Source organism: Microtus oregoni, unplaced genomic scaffold (assembly GCF_018167655.1).
Source record: "Microtus oregoni isolate MIOR12 unplaced genomic scaffold, Mior012 000002F_ref0000024, whole genome shotgun sequence".
NCBI lineage: Eukaryota > Metazoa > Chordata > Mammalia > Rodentia > Cricetidae > Microtus > Microtus oregoni.
Window position 1 is genome coordinate 81,855,864 of NW_024543061.1, and position 14,025 is coordinate 81,869,888.

The window sequence follows — 14,025 nt, forward strand, 5'->3', positions numbered from 1 at the left end:
GCGCCCCGGCGCACATCCCAACAAGAGCACGTCCTATTGGCCTGGCTGCAGCCAATGGCGCGCAGCCTTGCGGCCCGGCTGCGGCGGCTGCGTGTTTCCGGAAGACGTGGCGGCTCGGGCCCGGGCGGCGTCCCCGTGGCTCTCCTCCGGATTAGGCTTCGCAGCGTCGGCCCCGAGGCACCGCGGTCCTCGCCGCCGCCGCCGCCGCCGCCATGATCTCCCTCACGGACACGCAGAGTAAGCGCTGCCGGGGCCCCGCGTCGGCCGCGCTCCCACCACAGCCTGTGCTCCGCCCCGCCAATGAATGGAGCGAGCGCGGCGTGGTGCGGCGGCCTGCGGGACAGAGGGAGGGAGGGAAGAGGGGGCCCCGACCGGAGGAGGGTCGGGCTGCTGCGGCTCGAGTGGAGCCGCCGGCGGACAAAGTTTCCGGGGCGGCGGGAAGGGGACCGTCCGCCGGCGCTCGGGCTCCTGCGAGGCTGGGGTGGCTGGGGGGCGTAGGGAGCGGTGATGATTTGCCTCCCGACGCTGCTGTTAGCAACCCGCCCCCAGATTCCCTTGCAAGGACGGACTTGAGTTTTCTGCCCGTTTAAGTTCCAGCCGAGTTTGCCAATTTTAAGGTCCCTTTGCGCTCAGTCAGAGCGTTGACTTTTGTTGGGAGCGGTGTTTTAGTTTTCTGTGTCTGGAATCAGGATCACACTGTGTATGCAAATAAGGCTGGCCTTTCGCTCTTTGTGTTCGAGCTGGCCTCCAACTTGTAATCCTTCTGCCTCAGCCTCTAAAGTTCTGAGATTACATGCATGAGCGACCCTGCCTGTCTCTACAGGTAAAGGATTTCCTTATTAGTGTTGGTATGTACTGTACTTTGTAGCCTGTTTTATTTTAGCATCCCTTTCTGCCTGTCTCATCATTCCGATGAGCTTTGCCGTCTTGCTTTTTTTGTGGTCCCAGAGATGAGAGCATACTGGACCAGTGTTCAGTGGACCAGTTGGGCTGTGTCCCGGCTCCATCGTTTTCATTTTTCTACCTTTTTCTTGACATCTCAATTATTTTTCTACCAAAACTGTTCACTTTCTGAAGATTTTTAGCGAACATGACCTCTTTCTGCCTCACCCCTCCTCATTACTCTAGTCATCTTATATTTTCAAGATTCTAACATCCCATTGAACTAAAACGAAACCTTTCTTGGAGTTATTCTCAAGTGGAGTGTGAAGATTTAGATCCCAGTCCTGGTGCACCGGAATGTCACAGGTCTTCTATGGTTCCCTATACACTTGGCAGCCCAGTCCTGCCCACACAGTGCTTGATTTGGACTAGACCAGGAGTGGTGCTCATTATTGCTCTATCAGCTTCATTTGATTCTAATCAGAAATACAAGTATCCCTTTTTCCCTATTGTTGTTAGTAATGTTTGTATGATTTTTTTTTCATTTTAATGTAAGATGTAGATATATCGATAACAGTGGGCTTGATTTTTTTTTAATGTGTCTGTGTGGTGGTATGGACATATGCGTGTGAGTCCCAGAGGAGATCAGAGCCATAGGACAGGTCCTCTGGAGCTGGAGTTACAAACAGTCATTAGCTGCCTCGTGTGGGTGCTGGGAACCAAACTCGGATCCTCTGGAAGAGCACTTGGCTTTATTGAGTTTGAGACAGTATGAGCATGGAATGACAAACATAGGCCATTTATGAACTTGAGCATGTAAGACATTCAGTTTTACACAGACACACACACACACAGAGAGACAGACAGACAAACATTCAGTTTTACACAGACACACACAGAGAGAGAGAGAGACAGACAGACAGACAGACAGAAAGAAAGAAAGAAAGAAAGAAAGAAAGAAAGAAAAGGCCGTAGTCTCAAGACTACTGGCTCAGAAAACCTTTGTTCTTTCCACTGTACTGCTGGCTTCTAAGGAGACTGGATGTAAATATTCACACCTGGGAATGATACAAGTCTGGTATTTAAATTACCCTCTGCACAAGGCAGAGAGACCTTCAGTCTCCAAAAAGCCCAGACAATGAGGACTTGGACTCTGAAGTAAAAGCCACTTTCCACCTCATTTTATCAAATTCTTTGGAAGGGTGAAATTCTGTGATGTTCCCTTACCCAGTGTCTGAGGTAAGATGGTGAGATACAACCAATGGTTAGGGAACCAGAGCTTTTTCATTTCAGATTGAGTCTGTGTCTGTGTTACCTGCAGGATGGGACCCATCATCCCAGAGAGGTGCCAGCATGATTCGGGCCTTTCAATTCTAAGAAGGGTGGGTGACAGCTCATGGTTGACTTAAGACACTCTACAGTACTCTCCCCATTCCGACAGTGCCTAAAGAAATGCCAAGGCTTGCAGTAGGAACAGCTTCCATGTTACAGTGGATTGTCGCATTCAGTCAAATACTGCTGTGTATTTGACTTACTGAGACTGGGACCGGGTCAAAGTTATCTGTTTCTTAAAGGGTGTGATAGGGAAAGAAGGGCCGCTCTTAGTTTCTGTGGTATGTCACTGTCACTAGAATGTCAGCTGTGATTGACGTGAAGTTAAACCTGTCGCTTTTTATAAAATTTCTTAAAGTAGACTTTTTAAACATATTATCTAATTTAACCTCTCAGATTACTTTTTATGGGCAGAAAAAAATGAACATTGGATATTTTGTTTTCCCAAGTATGATCCTGGCAGGAAGATGGTTGCATCAGATAGGCCTTTTGACTTAGAGAACTTATGGATTGATAAGGACAGGGACAAAATCTGGAGATGAGAAAAGGTGTGGTGAGGATTTTTGACCCATCTCAGTGGGGTGTTCCTGGCAGCATTGTGCTAGTGTTCATTTGGCAAACATTCCACAGGCAGCTGCCCGTCTGACGGTCGGTCTGGGCTGTAGTAGGATTGTGGAGTGAGAAGACTAGATCTGCAGTCCACCCACCACTTACAGCAGTCAGTGGTCAGTTGCTTGTGGAAGCTTGAGCCATTGATTCTCTGTTCACGAGATCACCAGGCATGCGAATGGACACTGCACTGTGATGAGACACATGGGGCAGCTTTGTCCACTCTCTGACTATTAATAGTTCTAATACCTACTGGGCTGTTCTAGACTGAGATTAAACTTAGGTCAGTTACATCATTCTGTGCAGTCCTATACTCTTGAGTTTAATAAATAGGTTCTTAAACTGTGGGTACAAATATTTAAATATAATGGTTAAAATAGACCTGATTCAGATACTTAACCATAGTTGGATTTAGGGAAGTGTAAATTCTCCATCTTCCCTCCCTAAAGTGATGTGATTGTGCCTCCATTCCTGTGATACTGGGAGGATTACATTGCTTGTGTGCCATGGGAAACACCTCACGGTGACTGATTCCTGTCAAGTTCTCAGTGCATAGCCACCGTATTTCCATTTAATTTGCTTCTTGATTTTTAAATTTGGGGAACACTTTTACTTTGTGTGTGCATGCACAGTTGTGGCCAAATTGACATTGGATGCCTTCTGCAATCATTGTGTGTGTGTGTGTGTGTGTGTGTGTGTGAATGACAAGGTCTCTCACTGAACTGAACTCACTGATTTAGCTAGCCTGGCTGTGAGCTTTACAATCCTCCTGTCACCTTCCCCACTGCTGGGATCTCAGGCAGGAAGCATGTCCAGCTTTGTAGGTGGGTGCTGGGATCTGAACTCAGGTTTTTATGCTTACATAGCAGCCACTTTACCAGCTTAGTTTCCTCTTCCATAAACAAACATTTTCGATTTTGTGTAGTTATGAAGATAATTTATGAACATAAGAAGTTAGTCACATGAAGGCGTAAGTCATAAACAATGCCACACCAGTTTGGAATTATGATTAATAGGGTGATATTTATTTAAAGGGGAAAAAACTTACAGATAACCGTCCCAGACAACAGCCCTCTGCACAGTCAGGAAGAAGTCTAGCCGCCGGAACTGGAGCAGGAAGCAAAGCTAGGGAGAAGGGAAGTAGGTGCTTTTTTTTTTTTAAATATTTATTTATTTATTATGGATACAGTATTCTGTTTGCATATATGCCTGCTAGAAGAGGACACTGGACCTCATTACAGATGGTTGTGAGCCACCATGTGGTTGCTGGGAATCGAACTCGGGTCCTTTAGAAGAGCACGCAATGCTCTTAACCGCTGAGCCATCTCTCCAGCCCAAGTAGGTGCTTTTTTAAAGGGAGAGAGACCACGCCCCAATGGGCTGGTATCTCAGCGGCTATTGGCTGGAGGAGCGAAAGGACCTCCCGCAACAGTCACATTTTGCATAATTTGGCTATTATGATTTGCCCCTATCTACTCATTGCTTAGTAGAATTTTACTTGCTTAGTAAATTCTAAAAATGTTTGAGCAAGAAAGTATTAGCCTGGAATTTTGGTATTTGCATCTGAAGTACATTTAAACTAGAATGATGGTAGATGGGCTTATTCTTTGAGGCTAATTTTAGAAAGAATATGAAAGATATTATTTTAAAAATGAGGCCATGGAGATGTAGAGAGAGGTAAAGTTTATAAAGTATTGGCTCATCAGACCCTTGATGTGGTTCAGTCTTGTGTGTGTGTGTGTGTGTGTGTGTGTGTGTGTGTGTGTGTGTGTGTGAGTGTGTGTGTGACTGGCCTGAAATTTAGCTATTTAGAGGTGAAGGGAAAATAATACATAATGAGTCAGAAATCACTAATACAGACAGCAATTTTGGGGGGCAGAAAGAAGGAGGTTGCCGGTTAGCCTCTAACAACTAAAGCAGGATGACTGAGAAATGATGGACAAATTTTGCTTTGTAACAGTTACAAGAGTTTCAAAGATTGGACCTAGAAAATGTAAGGTCAATAAAGTATTTTATATGTAGGGTAGACCTTGATTATACTGTGTCCACCACTGTTTTCAGCACTAGAACACCCCTTGGTCTCTTGTAGTTGATTAACAAGACTTAGTTTCTACGTGAACAAGTAAAAAATATGGGCTAGGTTGTAATTTCAGGTTCTAGTCTTAAGCGTGTAAACATTGGTAGTGTAATGTTTGTGGAAGACAAATAGTTAAACCATATAGGCATATCTGTATCTATATATATATCTGCGAAGGTTGAGTCTAGACCTGTCTTTCCTGTCTCCTGCTTAAGAATTGGAAATTTTGGGCTGGAGAGATGGCTCAGCGGTTAAGAGCATTGCCTGCTCTTTCTAAAAGTCCGGAGTTCAATTCCCAGCAACCACGTGGTGGCTCACAACCTTCTGTAATGAGATTTGGTGCCCTCTTCTGGCCTGCAGGCATACATGCAGACAGAATATTGTACACATAATTAATAAATAAATATTTTAAAAAAAGAATTGGAAATGTTATTTTGTTCCTGATTTAGATTTGGCCATATATCTAGCTGGTGCTTGTAGCAGTAGGCCGCTTGTTCATCCCGGCCACCCAGGACTGAAATAATCACACAGAAACTGTATTATTCAAATCACTGCTTGGCCCATTAGCTCTAGCTTCTTATTGGCTAAATCTTACATATTAATTTAACCCGTCTCCATTAATCTGCATCACCACAAAGTTGTGGTCTACCAGCAAAGTTTCAGCATATCTGTCTCCGGTGGTTGCTCCATGGCTTCTCTCTGACTTCACCTCCTTTTTCCCAGCCTACAGTTTAGTTTTTTCCCACCTACTTCTATTGCCTGCATAGGCCCAAGACAGTTTCTTTATTAACTAATGGTATTCACAGCATACAAAGGGGAATCCCACATCAGATGCTATGTTATTTTGTTAGACATTGTGATGCCATCAAGAAGCTACCTGCAGAGTTAGGACCTGTGGGATTTTGTGCTGGCTTTGTGGGATTGACAGGGACCTGATTTCCCCCTGCCTTAATCGTGTGCTTTGTGTTGCAGAAATCGGCATGGGCTTAACAGGATTTGGAGTGTTTTTCCTGTTCTTTGGAATGATTCTCTTTTTTGACAAAGCACTGCTGGCTATTGGAAATGTAAGTTTTTTATTTCATCAAACAGTTTTATCTGTTAGTGACTTCTTGCTTGACTGTTAGGTTCGCTGTTTGCAACAGCAGTGAACCCCATCAGTTTTCTGTGTGAATGGAAGATTAACTTAAAAAGTTCTTACTTGATCAATCGCTCTTAAGTGTTTGTGGTGTGATTTACATTGGATTAAAGTTAAGTGACTGCTACCCCTGAATAGGAATTGGAGTCAGAAGACCTAGCCAGGCATGGTGGCTCAGACCTGTAAGCTCAGCATGTAGAAAACCAAGGCCGGAAGGTTGCCACAAGTTTAAAGCTAGCCTGGTGCTACAGAGCAAGGTGCTATCTCAAAAAGTAAAGAAGAGAAAGATGGCTTGCTAACGCCTTGTCTTGTAAATTTACCAAACTATTTTCAATTTAATCACACTGTGCATGTGATTAAGTTGAATAAGCAAAATTTTAATAACTGGAAAACTTTATTTATTTATTTATTTATTAAGGATTTCTGCCTCCTCCCCGCAACCACTTCCCATTTCCCTCCCCCTCCCTCATCTGCTCGAAGAGCAATCAGGGTTCCCTGACCTGTGGGAAGCCCAAGGACCGCCCACCTCTATCCAGGTCTCCTAAGGTGAGCATCTAAACTGCCTAGGCTCCCCCAAAGCCAGTACATGCAGTAGGATCAAAAACCCACTGCCATTGTTCTTGAGTTCTCAGTATTCCTCATTATCCGCTATGTTCAGCTAGTCCAGATTTATCCCATGCTTTTTCAGACCTAGGCCAGCTGGCCTTGGTGAGTTCCTGAAAAACTTTTAAAGTACATCTTTTGTCATGAGATGGTTCAGTGGGTAGAAGGGCTTGCCACCAACCTATCCCTGGAACCTACATGATAGAAGAAGAGAACAAACTCCTTGAAGATACCTTCCTCTAACCTCCACACACTGCCCACATGCAGGTAAACAAGTGAATACATCAATGTAATTTCTTTGAGTACTTGTTTGAGGTGTTCCTGACTTCACTAGAAGGGTGCACTCTGCTTGCTTGCTGTGTACTCCCTATTGATGTGTCGGGTTCCAGGAGGAAGAAACGCCTCTTGTGAGAAGGTGGAAAAGTCACTGAACAATGTTGAGATGATTTTGGAGTCTGTGGCCTACTTTAATAGAAAAGAGAAAGGATAGCAAAGTTAATATTTTCATCTGATTGTGTAACTAGCACTGTTGTCTAGGAATGTGGTACTTAACAGGTGGGCCTGGTGTGTATTGGGAAAGAGTACTTTTCCTGAGGAAAGCTAGTTGGGGGAAGTATTTCATACACTATTTCTTAACCGTGTGTATGTGTCTTCTGCTGCTGGGCTCTTCTCCCTGGCTTTGCTCTAATCCTCTGCATAGCCACCACCCAAATCACCCACCCATAGAAACCCCTACACCCAAGGTGACTTGCAGAATCAGGGACTACATTCGGTAGCAAATGAAAGCAAGCTGGCCATCCAGGCCTTACCAGCTCTCTGCTTGACTAAGCCGTTTCCTTGCCTATCCAGCAAAGCTGGGGAATTGCTGCAGATGGGGGTCCCTCTGTCCCATTTCATCATCTTTCTCCATTGCATGGGATTAGACAAGGAATGAGGCCAGTGAAGATAGCCAGGACTTCTAGCATGTGCGCCCCACTCCTGGCTTTGTCGCAGGGCGTACACCCAGGACTCTGGCAGTGCACACAGCAGATGCCAAGCAAACTGCTTCATCCCCTTGCTCTTCACTTTATGAGATGTTTAACCCATTCTGTGTTGCGTTGTCTTTCTCTCCTAGGTTCTCTTTGTGGCTGGCTTGGCTTTTGTAATTGGTCTAGAAAGAACATTCAGATTCTTCTTCCAGAAACAAAAAGTGAAGGCCACTGGATTTTTCCTGGGTGGTGTGTTCGTGGTTCTTATTGGTTGGCCTTTGATAGGCATGATCTTCGAAATTTATGGATTCTTTCTTTTGTTCAGGTAGGCCATTATTTTCTTCTCTTTTAGTGAGCCAGTGTGTCAGATAACTATTGCAGAGCCCTGGGTAGTTGGGCTAACATGAGAGATCACTCCTGAATGACTGCTGTGTGGACTAAGTCTTTTAATTTAGGTCAGCCAACTATAAAAATGTTTCCAAAATGTAAATGACTGCCTGGGTAAGGTAATAGACTATTTGCTATTTCCAATGCTCCGTCCTCCGATGACTCTAGCTTGTGTCAAATTGACACACAAAACCACCCAGCACCACTGACCCCTTGTCAGCTTGACACACAAACACGTCACTGTTCTTTCTTACTCATCCCCAAGATCTTAAATAACTTTAAAAGTCCCACAGTCTTGGGACCACGAGGCGTGCACCCACCCACTGAGACAGTGGAGCTGATCTACTGGGAGCTCACCAAGGCCAGCTGGACTGTGACTGAAAAAGCATGGGATAAAGCCAGACTCTCTGAACATGGCGAACAATGAGGGCTGATGAGACGCCAAGGACAATGGCACGGGGTTTTGATCCTACTTAATGTGCTGGCTTTGTGGAAGCCTAGCCAGTTTGGATGTTCACCTTCCTAGATATGGACGGAGGGGGGAGGACCTAGGACTTGCCACAGGGCAGGGAACCTGGACTGCTCTGTGGACTGGAGAGGGAGGGGGAGAGGAGTGGGGGGAGGGGTAGAAGGGTGGGAGGAGGGGGAGAAGGGTGGGAGGAGGGGGAGGGAGATGGGAGGCTGGGAGGAGGTGGAAACTTGTTTTTTGTTTATGTTTTTTTTCTTCTTTTCTTAATAAAAAAATTATTAAAAAAAAAAAAAAAGTCCCACAGTCTTTATAAATTCAAACATATTTAAAATATATAAAGTTCCTTTAAAATAGCCAATCTCTTTAAAAATACAAAGTGTTTTAAAATCTGAGTCTCCCAAGTGTGGGCTCTAATAAAATACCTTCTTTCTTCAAGAGGGAAGAAATTTAGCACAGTTACAATCAAATCAAAGCAAAACAGAATTCCAACTGTCTTAATATCTGGGATCCAGTCATGATCATCTGGATTCTTCCTAAGGACTTGGGCAGGAAGGGTTTATTATTAGGCTTATACTTTAGCATTGCTGTTCATCACTGAAGGAGGTCAAGACAGGAACTCAAAGCAGAGCAGGATCCCAGAAGCCAGGAGCTGATGCAGAAATCATGGAGGGGAGCTGCTTTCTGGCTTGCTTTCCTTGGCTTGCTCAACGCACCTTCTTATAGAACCCAGGACCAGCGGCCCAGGAATCGCGCTATCCACCATGGACTGGGCCTGCAGACAGACTGCCCATTTGTTTCACAGTCGCCCAAACCTGAACAATCACACAAAAACTATATTAATTACAGCACTGTTTGGCTACAAACCTTTCTAAACGAGTTGCTTATTGTCAGATTTAGACTAAGATGTTTTGTTATTTAAGACCAAAAGGGGAAGTGTAGTGATATTTCATTTGTATTTTAATAAATAAAGCTTGCCTGAAGATCAGAGAGTAAAACAGCCCCACTGATCAGCCTTATAGACCAGGTAGTGGTGACACACACCTTTAATCCCGGTAGCCACACTAGTTTGCCATAGAAACAGGCAGTAGTGGTGCACACCTTTAATCCCAGCCCTAGAGAGGAATATAAAACGGGAGGAGACAACTCTGTCAGTCTCATTCTGAGATTCCTGGAGGCAGGATTTGCATTTCTGACTGAGGTAGAGCTAAGAGCCAGTGACTGGCTGTTTTGCTTTTCTGACTTTCAGGTTGAACCTCAGTATTTGTCTCTGGGTTTGTATTAATCATGCTACACTAAGGAGCCATGTCTGCAACAGAGAGGCAGGGACAGAAAGATTTTTAAGCCAGAAATGAGTTGAGCCAGAAAGGCATCTTTAGGGAGACTGCTCTATGGTCAGAATGACATGTACAATGAGATCAGCCAGTGGCTAAAGGTTTGACACTAAGCCTGAAGACAGCTAAGTTGGGTGCCGAGGACCCACATGGCAGAGTTAGAGAACTTACTCCTGTTGTGGTCTGAGCTCCACATGTGTCATAGTGTGTGCCACGTGCCCAAAAATGCATCAGTACAAGAAAAATTTGAGGGTGCATTTCACAAAGAACAACTGGAGGCAGGAAAAATAGTTAAAGAGCTCAGACTTGGTACCCAGTATAAAGTTAGGCAGTTGAACACTAACTGCTGCCATTGAAGTGGGAAAAAGAAAAAGAGGGCAGAGAGGAGTTAAGAGTAAGAATCACTGGGGCAAGGAAGGAGAGAAAGGAAGGGCGGCTCTCAGTAAATGCATCTTACAAAAGAAAAGTTGAGAACGTGAGAGACTGAGTGGGTGCTGGCAGCTGCAGTCTCCCGCAGTGAAATTAAATGGCGCAGGTTGGCCCTCGATGCCATTATAGAAGGACTGTCATTGTTGTATTGGTGAATTGCACTAATACCTTAGCTTCGTGGTTTAAAGAGGCTTCTGGTAAAACCCTTGTGCTTCTGTTGAGTTTTGTTTATTCTGAGAGGGTCTTGGCTTGAGATCTAGAGTTAAGAGTGTTTGTTGTTCTTTCTCCAAATACATGAAACCCTCAGCAACGAGTGAAGTCACGTTTGTGTTTTTAAAGATACCTTTAAAAACATCCATTTGAACTTAATACTGCTAAGAAAGTATATCTCTGAAACATGTGCCTAGTTGGACTGTAAGAGCTGTTCCTCTGGGTTGGGTTCAGTTCCCTTCCTGTGGGCTCAGAGATGAAACTGGCTGCTCCTGACCTCTCTTGTACTCTCATCCCTGTGAACTGCATTTTAAGAACCAGGTACATGTTAATTCTTGTGTGTTCTTAAACTGTTTAGCGTAGAAGTGTCCTCACTGACCCACAGATAAGCTAATTAGAGGCCCACTGAAAACTGGCAAGCTGAGAGACGTACCCTCTGCTAGGTGTTCTGTTGGTGTTGGATTCATGGTTTCATGCATACAGTCATTTCTTCTGCTTACCCCCTTCCCCAACACCCCTGTCTTCAGCAGTGGAACAGAAAGCCCATGGTCTGATCACAGCACAGCCAAGTCCCATTTTACTCTGGGCACCATTTTAGCAGTAATCAAATTGTTAGCTGCATTTGTTGTAACTGGTGACTGAAGTTGCTGTTTCCCCTGGCTGGTGGTTCCTCCTGGTAGAAAGCACTGAAGTCTAATAACCTTGTTTTCTGCCTCCCAGGGGCTTCTTTCCTGTGGTCGTTGGCTTTATCAGAAGAGTGCCTGTCCTAGGATCCCTCCTAAATCTACCTGGAATCAGATCGGTATGTATTCAATGTTAAGCAATACACCGACTGAATAAATAGATTGTGATGCCTTTTTACTTGGAGCTTGACTCATTGATGTGATTAAGTCATTATGATATAGATGATTGTGTCATGGATTCTGGTTCCCGTAAAAACTAGAAATTAATCATTTATAGATCTGTGAAACCTGACATTTTGCTTGAACATGCTATTTTCAGTATTATTTTCTATTTTTGGTGTTACTCTGATTGATAAGTGAAACCCTTCCTGCATTCAGGGTGCATTCTGTGGACGCTTGGTAGTAACCTGCCATGGAGGCTCCATCTATTGTGGGATCTCCAAACCCTCTCAGGATTTACCTGCCTTCCCAACTCCCTATGGCAGACTCAGGATGGCTTTGCATGCCTTCCCTATACACACCTCTATTGTAGCATTTACCTGATTTAATCATTAAGATGAAAGCTCCAGAGCTGTGATCAGAGTCCTTCAGGGCAGAGATAGACAGATGGCTACTAGCCATGCTTCCCTGGGGTCCAGCATAACACCTGCCATTCACAATAGAAATGTCAACCATTTTTCCCAAGTCGCTGAATGAAGGATAATATTTAACTGACCCCAGAGACCTAGTCTTTCTCATGACAACTCTAAATGACTTCTTTTTAGCCATCTTCTTAGTCTGAAAACTAAGTAAGCCTAACAACTAGGTTAAAGTACAAAAGATAGTTAAGCCCATTGGTCTGCAGGGTGGGCTACAGTGTTGGCCAAGTTCTCAGCTAACGAGTACTTCCAGGAAAACGAACACCACTGTAAGCCCAGTCCTTTCCATACCAGGTCAGTCTTAGAGGCAGAGCACCCTGGCACAGACTCTGTATTTGCATTGATTTTTTTTTTTTTTTAACCACTGAAATATATGGTTCTAGAGAATCCACAAATATTGTCAGGCACCTGTTTACAATCATTTCAAAGGTTGGTATCTTGCTTGGGGTGGAGTGGACCCTGGCTCCATTTATCCTTATTACCAAACTCAGTTTAATATTGTTTATATAGAGAATGGCATTTGAATTTACTAAGACCTGTAGTTGTAGCTTATTGTGTCCATGGTTATGAGTTCGGTAGTAATTGTGTAATTGCTCAGCCAGCACAGTAGGGGTCTATAGTCAGTACCTAAGTAACAGATGTGGAAAGTGAGTACAAAGACCCTGCTGGCTAGAACTGGGCAGGGCCCTACCTTGCAGCATTGCCATGATTATATATACTGTAGCAAGCTGTACTTCACCATCTAGGATGCCAAAGACAAACTGTTTCTATTTGGGATGGAGTAACTGAAGTCAATAACCATTTACATGACTGTTCGTTGAAGTTCATATTTGACAATTATAAATTTATGTTGGCAACACTGAATGTCTCAGTGTCTTTGCCCCCCTTCAGTATGATGTCCAGATTGCTCATTTAACATATTTTAGTTGATAGTTGTTGTTTATTACTGAACTTAATTGAGTTAAATCTGTTTGTCCAAAGACCACATAGGCCCAGAAGATCCACAGGAATGGTCAGTGGAAATATCTTATTGGGTTCATTAATGCATGAGTGGCCGGCATTTCAGTCTTTTCGTTGAGCTAGCAGTGTCAGTGTCATTTTATACATTACTTTATTCATTGTGTGGCATTTTTCATGTTTCACCCTTAAATTCATGTGTATCACGTCATGCAAAAGCAACTTTTAGAAAAATCAATTTTATACACACCTAAGAAGATGGTGGTGGACACCATCCAGTTAACCACTATCAGTCATGCCTTGACTTCCCGCAAGTCTTATAAAGCTGGATGTTTTTAACCAACATTTAGTGTTGATTCAGCTATACGATGCCTGAGCTCCTTTTAATTTTGTCTTTCTTCTCCTTACAGTTTGTAGATAAAGTTGGAGAAAGCAACAATATGGTATAACAGCGAGGGAACTGAAGACTTTAAATGCTGTACTATTTATAAAACCCTTTGAAGAATATCCAGCACAAAGTTAAGTTTCACAACCTAGCTTGTAAAATCCTTCCAGAAGTCTAAAACATACACCCTCCAAAGTTCCAACAGTTACCGAAGAAGCAGTGACAGCAGGCTTGTGGTCAGGCGATCTGAGGTCCGTGGCTGGAGAGGACGAAGCCTTGACGATGCGTAGTGACTTGAAGGCTGTTTCTCAGTTTTGCTGTAACGTGGGAAACAGCCATTTATAGAGAACCATGGTGTCTGTTACTTTTCTTTTTTTAGAAGATTCAGGAACACAGATAGGCATTTGATTTTTTTTTTTTTATAATGTCTATTTTGATGGCCCAGCTATTTGTAGGTGTGCTGGGTCACCAATGCCTGAATTGGATTAGATTATGTCGTCTCCGTGTATCAGCCCAGGGAAAGCCCAGTTTCATGTGTGAATCACTTTTTTTGTAAACATGAAAATAAAACTTTTGTGATCCTTTTGAATCTTTATATTTTGGAGCCAGATAAAAATCCAAAACTAAAAGATATTCCTTTTTGGGATACGCAGAGGTCATTCTGAGCTGTTACTTCTTCAGTCATAGCTGACCAAGTGCTTTCTTGACTCTACAACACTCTGGATGCGGAGATCTCTTGAGTGTGGCCTGGGTGTGTTCGTACAGTCTGCTGCACGCAGACGCCAAGCACAGCGTTCTAACTGGAGTAGTCTCTATCGAGGGTGTTGGAGTCAGATTTTGAGATCTTAAGTGACGCACACCAGATGCTCCCATGTCATGCTGTAGTTCTTCCTACTGTGTTTTTAGGACATTTGGCCACAGTTTCCCACC

At 43.8% G+C, this 14,025-nt stretch overlaps 1 protein-coding gene across 2 annotated transcripts; it reads left to right on the plus strand.

The window, feature by feature from the left end:
• The first annotated feature begins 96 nt into the window (after positions 1-96).
• On the plus strand, positions 97-13,690 carry Golt1b (golgi transport 1B). Of its 2 annotated transcripts, XM_041642883.1 has the most exons (6): positions 97-237; positions 5,873-5,964; positions 7,753-7,931; positions 11,153-11,234; positions 12,735-12,765; positions 13,121-13,690. In XM_041642883.1, the coding sequence occupies exons 1-5, from the start codon at positions 213-215 to the stop codon at positions 12,741-12,743; spliced, it is 387 nt and encodes a 128-aa protein (XP_041498817.1). In that variant the 5' UTR covers positions 97-212; the 3' UTR covers positions 12,744-12,765; positions 13,121-13,690. The 2 variants fall into 2 exon arrangements, with proteins under 2 accessions (XP_041498817.1, XP_041498808.1); XM_041642874.1 differs by lacking the exon at positions 12,735-12,765.
• Positions 13,691-14,025: the final 335 nt, after the last annotated feature.

Bases quoted from the DNA above. Each gene is read 5' to 3' on its own strand.
- Golt1b (XM_041642874.1), top strand. From the start codon at position 213: ATGATCTCCCTCACGGACACGCAGA. The intron at 238-5,872 runs GTAAGCGCTGCC...TTTGTGTTGCAG, and splicing joins CTCCCTCACGGACACGCAGA to AAATCGGCATGGGCTTAACA. The intron at 7,932-11,152 runs GTAGGCCATTAT...TCTGCCTCCCAG, and splicing joins GGATTCTTTCTTTTGTTCAG to GGGCTTCTTTCCTGTGGTCG.